Source organism: Cetorhinus maximus, chromosome 11 (genome assembly GCF_964194155.1).
Source record: "Cetorhinus maximus chromosome 11, sCetMax3.hap1.1, whole genome shotgun sequence".
NCBI lineage: Eukaryota > Metazoa > Chordata > Chondrichthyes > Lamniformes > Cetorhinidae > Cetorhinus > Cetorhinus maximus.
Genome location: NC_135889.1, coordinates 74,216,181 through 74,231,795, shown reverse-complemented (window position 1 = coordinate 74,231,795; position 15,615 = coordinate 74,216,181). Strand labels below are relative to the sequence as shown.

Below are 15,615 nucleotides of genomic sequence, written 5' to 3'. Positions count from 1 at the left end.
ACTGGGCATTTTACAGCCTTCCGGGCTGAATATTGAATTCAACAACTTTAGATCTTAAACTCCCTCCCCCATCCCCACCCCCTTCCCGTTTCTTTCCCCTCCCTTTTGTTTTTTTCAATAATTTATATAGATTTTTCTTTTCCCACCTATTTCCATTATTTTTAAATCTATAACTGTAATACCCTGTCGTCAGTCTTTCCACACCACCCCCACTAGAGCTGTACCTTGAGTGTCCTGCCATCCATTCTTAATTAGCACATTTTCTTAGATAATATCACCACCTTTAACACCCCTTTGTTCCTTTTGTCTGTGACATCTTTTGATTATCTGCTCCTATCACTGCTTGCTTCTCCCTACAACCACCCACCCCTCCCCAACTTCTCTCCCCACCCCCCAACCTTAAACCAGCTTATATTTCACCCCTCTCCTAACTTTACTCAGTTCTGCTGAAGGGTCATGAGGACTTGAAACGTCAACTCTTTTCTTCTCCGCCGATGCTGCCAGACTTGCTGAGTTTTTCCAGGTAATTCTGTTTTTGTTTTGGATTTCCAGCATCTGCAGTAGTTTTTTGTTTTTATCTCTCAAGATCTTAGATTTCTCATGCTCAAACTCTTATCAGCTCATTAACATTTCAATGATAAGCTTAAAAAACATAGTGGCTTTGGCACCCAGGTGGCTTATCTATGATTCAAGGCACCATTGTTTTCTCTGCCCTTTATTTGGGTCTCTGGAATTCTGCTTAGATGTTTGATATTAATTTTCACACAGCAGCTGCCTGTTTGCATACTCTGCTAGATTTCTGCTGAAGTTTACCTTTTTAAACTTTGGTCAATGAAAGCACAAGCCACAATTCCCCATCAAGTCACCTCTCAACTGCTTTCACCCAGAGTGTATCATAAACTGGATTAAAAATATAGTTCAGTGTAACAATCAAATTAAAGAATTGTATAGTCAGTCATAATATTTAAGTTAGTTCTTGTCAATTAGCAAGAAAACCTGAAGTAGGGATCTCCTCGGATTCTTACAGTGATCTGTTGCGCCTTGCACAACATTGTGCAGCAGCAAGGACTGGAGCTCCTGAAGGAAGAAGGTGATGATAACTCTCCATCTGCAGAGCATAAGAAGCAACAGGAGGAGGAGGGGTCTATTGTGGCGAGGGCAGCTGCCCAGAATGGCTGGAACATCCTGATTCAGGCATGCTTCAGCTAACCTGAGGCATTGTAGGCATCTGGCACATCAATTCTGAAGCCACTGTTCCCATCCCACACACTCCTTCATAAAGCATCCCCACCAGCAGCATTCCATCCTTTTCACAGAAATCCATTGCTTGTTTTACTCTTGTCATTCCATCTTTCACAGGGCAGAGGTTACTTGGCAGGCGGCAGGCAAAGGGTTTGTGGGACAATGGAACTCTGAAGTAAAGTTTTAAGGTTTAAGGTTCCCTCATTTTACCATTACAATCAAACCAAGGGATCAACCCTGTTTCAATGAACAGTGCAGGAGACCATGCCCGGAACAGCACCAGGCATGCCTAAAAATGAGATGTCAACCTGGTGAAGATATAACACAGGACTACTTGCGTGCCAAACAGCAGAAGAAGCATGCGATAAAGAGAGCTAAATGATCCTACAACCAACTGATCATATCAAAGCTCTACAGTCCTGTCACATTGAATCATGAATGGTGGTGGACAATTAAACAGCTAACTGCAGGAGAAGGCTCCACAAATATCCCCATCCTCAATAATGGGGGAGCCCAGCACATCAGTCCAAAAGACAAGGCTGAAGCATTTGCAACCATCTTCAACCAAAAATGTTGAGTGCATGATTCATCTCAGTCAGCCTCCTGCTGAGGTCCCCAGCTTCACAGATACCATTCTTCAGTCAGTTAGATTCACTCCATTTGATATCAAGGAGCAGTTGAAGGTACTGAATATTGCATAGGCTATGGGCTCTGACTTCAACCCAGCAGTTGTGCGGAAGAGATGTACTCCAGAACTAGCTGTGGGCCCCTAGCCAGACTGTTCCAATACAACTACAACACTAGTATCGACCTGACAGTATGGAAAATTGCCCAGGTATGTTCTTTCTCCAAAAAAAAAGGACAAATTGAGCCTTGCCGATTACCGCCCCTTTAGTCTACTCTCGATCATCAGCAAAGTAATGGAAGGTTTTGCTGACAGTGCTATTAAGCTGCACCAACACAGCAATAATCTGCTCACTTATGCTTAGTTTGGGTTCTGCCAGGGCCACTTGACACTTGACACCAGACCTCAACACAGCCTTGGTCTAAACATGGACAAAAGAGCTGAGCTCAAGAGGTGAGATGAGAGTGGATGCCCTTAACATCAAGGCAGCATTTGACCTAGGATGGCATCAAAGAGCCCTAGCAAAATTGAAATCAATGAGAATCAAGAGGAAATCTCTCCACTGGCTGGAATCATACCTAGCACAGAGAAAGATGTTGCAGTTGTTGGAGGCCAATCATTTCAATGCGAGGATAACACTGCAGGAGTTCCTCAGGGCAGCGTCCTAGGCCCAACCAACTTTAACTGCTTCGTAAATGATTTTCCCTCCATCATAAAGTCAGAAGTGGGGATACTCGTTGATGATTGCACGATGTTCAGTACCATTTGCGACTCCTCAGATACTGAATCAGTCCATATCCATATGCAGCAAGACCTGGACAACATTCAGTCTTTGGTTGATATGTGGCAAGTAACATTTGTGCTATACAAGTGCCAGGCAATGACCATTTCCATCAAGAGAGAATCTTACTATCTCCCCTTGACATTCAATGGCATTACCATTACGGAATCTCCACCAACAATGGTTGTTACCATTGACTGGAAACTGAAGTGGACCAGTCATGTAAATACTGTGGCTACAGGAGCAGGTCAGAGGCTGGGAATTCTGCAGCAAGTAACTCGTCTCCTATCTCCACATAGCCTGCCCATTATCTACAAGTACAAGTCAGGAGTGTGATGGAATATTCTCCACTTGCCCGGATTAGCGTGGCACCAACAACACTTGAGAAGCTTGACACCATCCAGGTTTCATGGACGTGTACATCAGAGTGAATGTCTAAGATGTCATGGCATCAGGCTAGTGATGGGCTCCTCCAATCTCTCTCCAAATCATGTGCAGTGCCTCAAGAAATGCTGACGGAACCTCACGCATTTTCTTCTGCTGCTTCAGCATAATCCTCTTTGTCAACACCCCTAAGGCTGAGCAGAGCTTGAAGGGTCCTATGCTGCACCTGTCTCTAATACTTGCTGTATCTATCTCCAATAACCTACTTCTGCTCACTTTTGATGTATGTTTCGCCATTTCTCCATTTGACAACCCAACTGCCTGACTTGGAGGCCCCACTGAGGTGTGTGTATCTGAATTGGTGAAAGATGCACATCAGTTGTCTGACGGTCCTTTTTCAGATTGAGTGGCCTCTCTGTCTCCCTCCTCTTCCCTTACCAGTTCCTGAGGGGCGCTTGTAAGACCTATGGGAAATGAAAGATATGAATTAGAGCTGACAAGGTGAGAGGGTTCTAAGTCAGCATTTTGCAGATCAATATATTTCAGTGGTTGCTGATATTAAGTCAGTATGTGTGAGTATTGTCTGGCATGTGGCAGTTTGTATTTAATTCAAATAGCTGGGAGACCACCATCTCTCTGTTGCCCATGGCCAGGCATGCTGAGATGTGGCTCAACTCTAGCACTTCCTCCTCTGCAGTCGTCAAGGTGGAGATGACTGAAGGACCACCGCCAGTTCTTTACCTCTCCATGGTGTTCTATGCTTTTTTCTCAGAAAGGAGAGAAAGAAGATACAGATGAGTGTGTGATGTGGAGTATTTTAAGAGGATGGAAAGACATTTCTGCAGGGTCACTGTGAGGGATGGGTGTGACATTGCTTTAAGATGAGATTGAGTATCACTGGTGGCTGTCAAATGGGTAAGTGAAGAGGTGCCTTAACAGAGAGGGATGGGTGCATTGGCAAGATTTGTCGGTCTGAGGAGTAATGTGCAGGAGAAGGCTGGGGAAGGCTGGGAGAGGATTTAAAATTGAATGTAGCATGCCACTCATCTTTCCCGTTCTCATCAGATCACTAAACCACAGCACTGTATCCAGGTATAACTTTCCACCCACCTGCTGCTGACCTCTGCGGTCAATTCCAACCATGCCTGCTTGTTCCCTGAGGCTGCCTTCTTCCTTCCGTCTGTGGGGAACAATGTTCCTCTGGACCCTTACAGCCCGCGGCATGATGTGCAGGGGTGCATCTGAGAAGTATGATGCTCCACGTTGAAACTCCATCTGTGAAGTTTCTGGTCTGTTATGGCACTTTGACAAGCCTTCAATTCTGACCCTCATAGGATCCCTTTTAATTGTGGAGCTGAAACAGACTGGTGTGGGTCATCATCACCCCCTCCCATGCTGATAGGGAAACTCTCAAATCAGATGCAAATGCTATGGCTCAGTTAAAAAACCAAATGTACTGCTGAGACTTGTGGATTCCCAACATGTTGCCAGCTACCTCCATTGGGAGCAGGGCTGACAGTTAAAATTCAGCTCAAAGACTCCATCTTTATATAATATAGAAACAAAAAGTGCTGTTTGTTTTTCAGATTTCCAGCATCCACAGTATTTTGCTTTAACTCTCCATCTTTATTCTCTCTAACCCCCAACTCGCTCTCTTTTGATTCACCACCTACCACAATATTGCCCTTCTTCGTTAACTTACTCAATAATTCCTTGCTTCTGATTGAAGCGCTTCAGGGACAAGCTAATCTGCCCATTGAGGAACTGACGAGATCAGGTACAAACATTGGTTTTACACCCCGTATGATTTTATTCTCCATTGAAGTCAATGGAGAGCAATCTTGGGTGGGGTGTAAAATCAGTGATCCACTCACTCCCATTGTTTCCGATGGGTGGGTTAGGTAAATATTAACCCATTCATATCCCTGTTAGGACCTTGTGTCTCGAGCCATTCCATTTCTCTACTCATTCATATATCCTCAAATCTGAGTTGACATGGTACAAATCTAGTTCAACCACTTTAGGCATTATCATCTCATATTCTCCTTAGACATCTCCAAGCTTCTTTTTTCCACCAGAATCTCCTTCCCTGACTTGTCTTCTCTTTACCTTTAATAAATTGGTGTGAGAAACCTATGAATTTCCTTACATCCTAAATTCAGCATATCCACTGAGCTGCCTCAGCTCCTTCCTCTAGCATCTTTTTCCGCAGTCCTGAAGTTCCCTCTCCCATTCAGCCCTGACCACAAAATCTTCCAGCTTCTATTGTGTTCCTACCATACCCCTATTGCCACTGAAACCTTTGCAAATTCAAGCTTTACATTTCCTCAGTGACCTTCAATCAACATACACTTCAAAATTTCCAGAATTTTGCTTGCCTCATACTATCCCAAGTTCTCTTTACTTTTTGTCTTTGTTGTCACTGGCACCTGTTGAGTCCTTCTTCCCCCAGTGAATTAATTTAAAAATCTTCACCTCTTTTACAGATCTCTGCTTGGTTTTATTGCAACCTCCATTTCCATCCTAGCTTGTATCCTTCATTTTTTTCAATTTGGTCTTCCATGGCCGGAATGTTCCATGCCCACTGGCGTCAAGCATGTTCGGTGGCATGAGCAGACAATATAACACAATCAGTTTCATGACAGTGTGAAACCAGTTTGCGATCGTCCGGTCTCCACATTCTCTGCCATCAAACATCGGGAACCTCACTGTAATACATCAGCATATTATTAGGCCTGCCCACTGGAAGTGTCCCCCACCCCCAATCTGCCCACGCCAGCAGGAAAACGCGCCAACGTGCTTCACAACAGCATGTAAGCGACGTGCACTTTACTTGTGACTTCAAGGTTTGTTTGCCCATCAGCGCCAGGCTTCACAGACAGCACCACATCACTTTTAGGGGGGCTCACGGTCGGTCTCTACCTACCAGATCAGCCATATGTGGGTGGTTTTTCAATGGCTGCAGGGCTAGGGCTTGTTTGGCAAAGGGGGAGAAGTGGCCTCAGCAAGGGAAGAGGCTGCAGGATGAGGGCTGTACTGGGAAAGGAGGGTAACCCAGGGTGTGTATGGGGACAGCTGTTGATCTGTGCAAGTGGCCTCAAGATGGTGAGGGTTGAGGAGGCAGTCTCCAGAGGAGATGAGGCCAGATGGATATGTGAGGGTATGTGTGTGTGTCCCTTGAGCTGGCAGTGAGTGAGATGCCAGTGAATGTGTGATGGGCTTGAGTGTGTGAGTTTAGAGTGATGAGATGGTTGCCATACCCTGGCTGCATGGATGATATCATTCATCCTCTATCTGCATTGGACAGCCAACCTCTTCTATGCAGCATTGACACTGATCACCACTGCCACCACCCCCCAAGCCTGGTTGGTCACGCTGTGCCCATCCTGCGGCCAAAGTAGGGTCGAGGACATCGCGGCAGACCTCCATGGTGTCCAAAAGGCGTTCCAGTGACACGTCATTAAATCTGGGGACTGCAGTCTTTTGCCTTTTGTGGACATCTTCCCTGCAGTAGTCGCGGGCTGGAAGTACTGAGATGTGTGCGCGCGCAGCTGAACTTTAAATATGGTGCCCGGCTCGATGAAGCGGCAAGGGGTTGGTGTGGCGGGAGAGCCTGCCCACCATTAAAACAGTGTGTTTCCCAGGAATGCATAACTAATGCAACGGGTGTGGGACGATACAGTGTGAAAACCTGCCATTGTGGCAGGTGGGTAAAACATCCCGCCCGCTACCACATTTAGTGCAAAGCTGGGATGATTTCGCCCCATATCTTCCCCTCCACCACCCCCTCCCATTTGTAATCCACCATCTCTTATAAAGCATTCAAGTACCCTTAATTCTTATCAAGCCTCTCTGCTGTGCTAAATCTCTTTTCATTTTCAAACCTTATGTTTTTGATTATAACTCCAGTCATTTTGCTAGTTCTCCCCAAACTCCTTTATGGATCTACTTCCTCTTTTTTGTTAATAGCTTGCAGACTTTTCTACATTTTGTTAATCTTGTTTTAGATTTGCTATTTGATATTGTGCAATGTTATACAGCAAACAATTGAAGGAAGGAAGAACCTTATTTTGTTCATTGTCAACCCTTTGTAAGAACAAAAGTGGTTCATTGATCAACATATAAATTACAGCAATCATTCAGGAGGGGAAGTAAGACAAAAACATCTTCATAAACATTTTTCAAAGTCAATGTAAATAGAGCAATTGCCCTTCACACTCCTGGGTTAAGAAGCGCAACATCAGCCAGGCTCCTGGCCCTACTTGTTATTCAGCAACCCTTATTGATACTGCAAGTATTATAAATGAGTATGGTATGATAGTAATGTGCAAAATAATGTGCATAATAAAATGAATCATTAATATTGCAAGTAATACAGCCATAACTATACGATTTAGTGATTTTTCTTTTTAAAGGCAAAAGGTAGAATCACAGCTTCAGAAATTACTTGAAGATGGAAGCACTGAAAATGTATTCTATTTTGAAATGAAAGAATATGGTATGTGTAATTCATATGCTGCTTACACTGTTTGCTGAAATATCTGAGTTCTCTTATCAAAACATGGTCTTGAAATTCCATGGGACTTCTACTTGTTCCCTACTATAATTGCAACGAGGCACTGGTGTAGCCCTAAGAAAAATAGCAAAACGGCAGAAGACCAGTAGAATTCCCAAAATTTCAGGGTCCATTCTCTTTCTTGAGTTGATTTTTTGAAATCTTAAATTAAGTTGTTTATTCCCTGATGCCTCAGCAAGTTTTTGTATTGATAGCTGAGCTAAACCCGTGACCTCTACCAGCTCAAAGGACAAGGGCAGCAGATGCATGGGAACACCACCACTTGCAAGTTCCACTCCAAGCCACACACCATCCTGACTTGGAACTATGTCGCCGTTGCTCGACTGTCACTGGGCCAAAATCCTGGGGAGGCGATGGCGTAGTGGTACTGTCACTGGACTAGTAATCCAGAGATCCAGGGTAATGCTCTGGTGACCCGGGTTTCAATCCAGCCTCGGCAGATGGTGGAATTTGAATTAAATAAAAATCTGGAATTAAAAGTCTGGTGATGACCATGAAACCATTGTTGTAATGAACCCATCTGGTTCACTAATGCCTTTTAGGGAAGGAAATCTGCCGTCCTTATTCTGGTCCTTACCTACATGTGACTCCAGACCCACTGCAATGACTCTTAAATGCCCTGTGAAATGGCCAAGCAAGCCACTCAGTTGTATCAAACTGCGACAAAGTCCCAAAAAAGGAATGAAACTGGATGGACCACCTGGCAGCGATCTAGGCACCGGAAACAACAACGACAAACTCAGCCCTGATGATCCTCCTTACTAACATCTGGGGGCTGGTGCCAAAATTGGGAGAGCTGCCTCACAGACTAGTCAAGCAACAGCCTGACACAGTCATCCTCACGGAATCATATCTTATATGATAATATCTTACAGATAATGTCCCAGACACCATCATTACCATCTCTGGGCATGTCCTGTCCCACCAGCAGGACAGGCCCAGCAGAGGTGGCGGCACAATGGTATACAGTCGGGAGGGAGTTGCCCTGGGAGTCCTCAACTTCGACCATGAATTCTCATGGCATCAGATCAAATATGGGCAAGGAAGCTGATTACCACATACTGCTCCTCCATGCCGAACATTATTTTGAGGAAGCACTGAGGGTGGCAAGGGCGCAGAATATACACTGGGTGGGGGGCTTTAATGTCCATCACCAAGAGTGGCTCGGTAGCACCACTACTGACTGAGCTGGCCGAGTCCTAAAGGACATAGCTGCTAGTCTGGGTCTGCTGCAGGTGGTGAGGGAGCCAACAAGAGGGAAAAACATACTTGACCTCATCCTCACCAACCTGCCTGTTGCAGATGCATCTGTCCATGACAGTATCAGAAGGAGTGAGCACCGTCTCTTGAGGAGGTGAAGTTCCGCCTTCAAATTGAGGATACCTACCATCACGTTGTGTGGCACTACCACCATACTAAATGGGATAGATTTCAAACACATCAAGCAACTCAAGACTGGGCATCCATGAGGCATGGTGCACCATCAGCAGCAGCAGAATTGTACTCTAACACAATCTGTAACCTCATGGCCCGGCATATCCCTCACTCTACCATTACCAGCAAGCCAGGGGATCAAACCTGGTTCAATGAAGAGTGCAGGAGGGCATGCCAGGAGCAGCACCAGGCATACCTAAAAATGAGGTGTCAACTCGGTGAAGCTACAACACAGGACTACTTGCATGCCAAACAGCAGAAGCAGCAAGTGATAGTCAGAGCTAAGCAATCCCACAACCCATGGATCAGATCTAAGCTCTGCAGTCCTGCCACATCCAGTCGTGAATGATGGTGGACAATTAAACAACTCACTGGAGGAGGAGGCTCCACAAATATCCCATCCTCAATGATGGAGGAACCCAGCACATCAGTGCAAAAGATAAGGCTGAAGCATTTGCTACAATCTTCAGCTGAGTGGGAGTGGATGATCCATCTCTGCCTCCTCCGGGAGCCCCCAGCATCACAGATGCCAGTCTTCAGCCAATTTGATTCACTCCACATGATAACAAGAAATGGCTGAAGGCACTGGTTGGTGTAAAAACTATGGGTCCTGACAATATTCCAGCAATAGTACTGAAGACTTGTGATCCAGAACTTGCCGCGTTCCTAGCCAAGCTGTTCCAGTACAGCTCCAACACTGGCATCTACCCAGCTATGTGGAAAATTGCTCAGGTATTTCCAGTACACAAAAAGCAGGACAAATCCAACCCAGCCAATTACCACCCCATCAGTCTACTCTCAATCATCAGTAAAATGATGGAAGGGGTCATTAATAGTGCTATCAAGTGGCATTTGCTTAGCAATAACCTGCTCACTGGTGCCCAGTTTGTGTTCTGCCAGGGCCACTCAGCTCCTGACCTCATTACAGCCTTGGTTCAAACATGGACAAAAGAGCTGAACTCATGAGGTGAGGTGAGAGTGACTGCTCTTGCCATCAAGGCCGCATTTGACCGAGTGTGGCATCAAGGAGCCCTAGCAAAATTAGAGTCAGTGCGAATCAAGGGGAAGGTTTCTGGGTGGAGTCATACCTAGCACAAAGGAAGATGGTTGTGGTTGTTGGAGGTCAGTCATCTCAGCTCCAGAACCTCACTGCAGGAATTCCTCAGGGTAGTGTCCTGGGCCCAACCATCTTCAGATGCTTCATCAATGACTTTCCTTCCATCATAAGGTCAGAAGTGGAGATGTTCACTGATGATTGCACAATGTTCAGCACCATTCGCGACTCCTCAGATACTGAAATGCAGCAAGACCTGGACAATATCCAGGCTTGGGCTGACAAGTGGCAAGTGACATTCGTGCCACACAAGTGCCAGGCAATGACCATTTCCAAAAAGAGAGAGTCTAACCATCGCCCCTTTACGTTCAATGGCATTAGCATCACTGAATCCCCAACTATCAACATCCTGAGGTTACCATTGTCCAGATAGTGAACTAGACTAACCTTATAAATACTGTGGCTGCAAGAGCAGGCCAGAGGCTAGGAATCCTGTGATGAGTAACTCACCTCCTGACTCCCCAAAGCCTATCCATCATCTACAAGGCACAAGTCAGGAGTGTGAAGGAATACTCCCTACTTGTCTGGATGAGAGCAGCTCCCACAACACTCAAGAAGCTTGACACCATCCAGGACAAAGCAGCCCGCTTGATTGGCACCACATCCACAAACATTCACTCCCTCTACCACCGACACACAGTGGCAGCAGTGTGTACCATCTACAAGATGCACTGCAGGTATTCACCAAAGCTCCTTAGACAGCACCTTCCAAACCCACGACCACTACTATCTAGAAGGACAAGGGCAGCAGATAGATGGGAACACCACCACCTAGATGTTCCCCTCCAAGTCACTCACCATCCTGACTTGGAAATATATCGCTGTTCCTTCACTGTCGCTGGGTCAAAATCCTGGAACTCCCTTCCTAACAGCACTGTGGGTATACCTACACCACATGGACTGTATTGGTTCAAGAAGGTAGCTCACCACCACCTTCTCAAGGGCAACGAGAGATGGGCAATAAATGCTGGCCCAGCCAGCGAAGTCCACATCCTGTGAATGAATAAAAAAAAACTTCCTTCCTAACAGCACTGTGGGTGTACCTACACCACATGGCCTGCAGCAATTCGAGAAGGTGACTCACCACCACCTTCTCAAGTTCAATTAGAGATGGGCAATAAATATTAGAGTAGCCAGCAATGCCCACACCCCATGAGAGAATTAAAAAAATTATCCCAAGGATCATTGCTTGCATCCTTTTAGTTGATCCTGGCCATGATAATGGTAAAGATGCTCTAATTGACCTAATCGCACCTGGGATAAGAGTTTGTGATTTGTTGGCTCACACCAGACAAATGACTGTAAGAGCTTTTGGATTGTTGTACAGAGTTGGTTCATTACTGCTCTTCAGGGAAGAGAACCTTCCACCCCATACGGACTCGAAAAAACAGATGCTGCTGGACCTGCTGAATTTTTCCAGAATTTTATGTTTTTATTTATGATGGAAAACAACTCTTTGTTGGAAGCATCAGCATAATACTTGCCGATGGGAATATCCAACCAAACCTGATTTTGGCCTCTTCAATTAACGCACACTCACAATTTCAGCAAAATCTCATTAGTTAAGAATCTGAAGTGGAAATTTGGGCTAAGTTGTACACTCAGTATCCAGGACATTAAGACTATTGTAATGATCTAGGTTCAATCCCCAGACCATGCTAAATTAGAGATAATCTAAATTACCACAGACTGGAAATTGAGTCTTGGACTTTTCTGGTCTATATTATTGAGCCCTTTCAAGTTTCAATTTTCAATGCTGAGTTCTTGTAAGAAGTTTGGATGAAATTTTCATACTACAAGTGTGTACATACTTTGCAGAAAAAAAAATTGTGTTGCTCTGTTCTGAATCAGCAGATGTCAATCAGGATGACAGTAGGGACACTACATTTCCAAGAGACGAGGGGTTGAGGGGAACTGAGGAACCTTTTAGAGAAAATAATTGGAAACTATTTTGAAAGGAAATGTACTTTTATTTCTTTATTCATTCACGAGATGTGGGTGTCATTGGCTAGGCCAGCATTTGTTGCCCATCCCTAATTGCTCTTGAAACTGAATGGCTTGTTCAACCATTTCAGAGGGCAGTCAAGAGTCAATCACATTGCTGTGGGTCTGGAGTCACACGTAGGCCAGACCAAGTGAAGTGGCAGATTCCCTTCCCTGAAGGGCATTAGTAAATCAGATGGGTTTTTACAGCAATTGATGATAGTTTCATGGCAACATTACTGAAATTAGCTTTATATTCCAAATTTATTAATTGAATTTAAATCCCACCAGCTGCCGTGGTTGGATTTGAACCCATGTCCCCAGAGAAATAGTCTGGGCCTCTGGATTACTAGTCCAGTGACATTACCACAAAGCCACCATATCCCCCATTAAGGTGTGATTTTTACAGGGGGGGCATACAAAAGTTGGAATAGGACCAATTAGCAACCAAAAAGGGGGTTTCCACAGAGGCAGAGGGCATGGCTGAGGTACTAAATGAGTATTTTGCATCTGTATTTACCAAGAAAGTAAATGAAACCCAAGTCATTGTAAAAGACCAGGGCCAGGATTTTACGGCCCCTACTGCATGGCGAGATATTACAGTCCCGCCAAACTTTAAATTTAGATTTAAATATCTCACTGATTCCACCAGGGGGAGACATGTCGCAGCGTGGCCATTAAGTCCTGGCCCAGGTAGTTCAGATACCGGATATGCTAAAAATTTAGTAAAGAGGATGTATTAGAAAGGCTGGCTGTACTTGAAGTTGAGTCACCAGGACCGAATGGGATGCATCCAAGAATACTGAGGGAAGTAAGGGAGGAAATTGTGGAGGCACTGGCCATAATCTTCCAACCCTCCTCAAATACAGGGGTGGTGTCAGAGGACTGGAGAATTGCCTTGTTCAAAAAAGGGTGTGAGAATAAGCCCAGCAACCATAGACAAGTCAGTTTAACCTTGGCGGGAAAACCTTTAAAATGATAATCCAATGTAAAATTAGTAGTTGCTTAGACGAATGTGAATTAATTAAGGAAGGCCAGCATGGATTTGTTAAGGACAAATTGTGTTTAACTAAAGTGATTGTTACTTCATCGAAAAATTCAAGAGTGTTAATGAGACTAATGCCGTTGATATGGTTTACATGGATGTACAAAATTGGGTTTGTTAAGGTGCTACATTACAAGCTTGTCAACAAAGTTGAAACACATGGACTAAATGGAACTGTGGCAGCAGGGATGGAGTTGGCTAAGTGACAGGAAATAAGAAGTAATGGGGAACGTTTTCTTTCAGACTGGAGGATGGTATACATTGGAATTCCCTGGGGGTTGGCATTAGGCTTTTCTTGATCTCTATTAATGATTAGATCAAGAATGATCTAGACTTGGGTGTGCAAGAGAGAATTTAAAAATTTTGTAAATGACATAAATCTTGGAAATACTGTGAACTGTGAGGTAGATAATAGACTTCAAGAGAACATAGGCAGGTTAGTGGAATGGGCAGACACGTGGCAGATGAAACCTAATGCAGAGAAGTGTGAAGTGTTACATTTTGGGAGGAATAACTAGGAAGGCAATTGAAAATATTGGATACAAATCTAAAGCGAGTGCAGGAGCTGAAGGAAATGGGGATATATGTGCACAAATTGTTGAAGATGGCAGGGCAGTGGAGAAACTGGTTAATAAGGCATATGGGATCTTGGGAACTTTAAATTTAGAAACATACGACAGGATCGTCCGTGTCCGCTGGTGTCGGGCATGTTCGGTGGCGTGAGCGGAAAATATAGCAAGAAGGCCAAAAATCGATTTCATGACGTCGTGAAAACAGTTTGCATTTGTCTGCTCTGCCTGCTGATGGTGGGCCGTGTTTCCTGCTATCGGATGTTGGGAACCTCACTAATACATCTGCATATCATCACAAGCCCAGCCCGCTGGAATTGTCCGTCTCTGCTGGATCATCCGCCCATGTTGGCGTGATTGCATGCTGACGCATTTTACAACAACATATAAAAGGTGTACACTTGGCAAGCTGCACTTTGAGGGGAACTTGGAGGTGAGTACAGAGTAATGTTGCGGAATGCTCACCTGGGTCACCTGTTGTACTTCAATGTTGAGATGCGTTGTGGGCGGGGGAGCAAGGGCTGCCCTGTGGTTGAGGCACGTTGGGAGGGCCAAGGACTGCTCTGCAGTTGAAGCATGCTGCGGGGGGACAAGGGCTGCCCTGCGTTTGAGGCGCGTTGCGGAGGGATCAAGAGCTGCCCTTCAGTTGAAGGTAGCACACAAGCACTGGGTGGAGGGTCAGTGGGCAAGGGAAGCAGCCACGCATTAGGGAAACCTTGCGTAAAATGACCATTCCTCTTCAGCTGAGACAGTTCAGGTGCAGCCACATTGATATGATTGGATTCGAGCCTCTAGCTTCTCTGCCCATTCAAGCAACGCAGAGACATTCAAGTGCTCCAGGGCTTTTCACCCCTCGGGCACAGACTGCAAAGTAATGAGCATTTTAGTGGACTGCAGAACAGTTTGACAACTGGGCATGTTGTACAATCTCCTCGCTGAAGCTGGCCATAGAGCAGTCACTGGTGGAGGCACTCACAGCCCCTTGCAATGTCATCATCCCGGTTTGGACCAGTCTCCCCCATGGTTCAAGCTAACAGTGCAGCCTTGCAGTGCGGGTTAGGAGAATGCCTGCGCCTGAGCTGAGAACACAGCATGCAGTCCAGTGGGCGAAGCTGCCGCCAATTGGTCAGGTGGAGTGGGGCGGGGGTGGGTGGGGTTTCGGGCAGCCATGCTGTGCACTAACCTCTGGCCAAGTGGTGTCCAGGATGCGTTAAGGGGCTTTAAGACTTAACCAAGACAGGTTCTCAGTACACCCATGCTAACCCATGCGCCTCTCTCATCCTGCAGGAGGATTACATCAGGAACATGCAGTCTAGTGACCTAGCTGTGTGCCTCGTGGCTTACAGAGAGCAAAGATGACTGAGAAGAGAGCAACTGAGGCATCTGGCTGCACAGAGTGAGGAGCAGCACCCTCTGGAAGAAGGTGTGGGTGGAGCTCCCACACACGCTGCTGAAGAGCCACAGTGAGCCGTCACTGGTCGGCTCCTAGCTAGACGCAGGGTCTATAGATGCCGCCTTTCATTCCTGCAGATGACTGAGAAACAGTGTCACCGAAGACAGCGCATGTCTAGGGAACTGGTTGGTCACATTTGCCAACCACTGCAGGATTTGGAGCCATAGGGAAATGGAGGGCATCCACTGCCAATGGCCAAGAAAGTGACCGCAGTGCTCAATTTCTATGCCAATGGCTCCTGTCAGGACTTCACAGGTGACCTCTATGGTATATCACAAGCCTCCACCCACAAATGCATCCAAGAGGTCATGGATGCCATCTTCACCAGGGCACACAACTTTGTGTATTTTGCCCAGGACCAGGACAGCCAGGATACAAGAGTGATTAGATTTGCCCAGATCTTGGGTTT

At 45.7% G+C, this 15,615-nt stretch overlaps 1 protein-coding gene across 3 annotated transcripts in view; it reads left to right on the top strand.

The window, feature by feature from the left end:
- LOC144686682 (coiled-coil domain-containing protein 148-like) overlaps positions 1–15,615 on the top strand; it is a 110,266-nt gene that overhangs the window by 48,491 nt on the left and 46,160 nt on the right. For 2 of the 3 annotated variants that reach the window (XM_078552206.1, XM_078552208.1), the window contains one exon: positions 7,448–7,530. The exons of the other annotated variant lie outside the window; for it this stretch is intronic. In XM_078552206.1, coding sequence (XP_078408332.1) covers positions 7,448–7,530 — 83 coding nt within the window. The remainder of the gene's footprint in view (positions 1–7,447; positions 7,531–15,615) is intronic. 3 annotated transcript variants of the gene reach the window in all.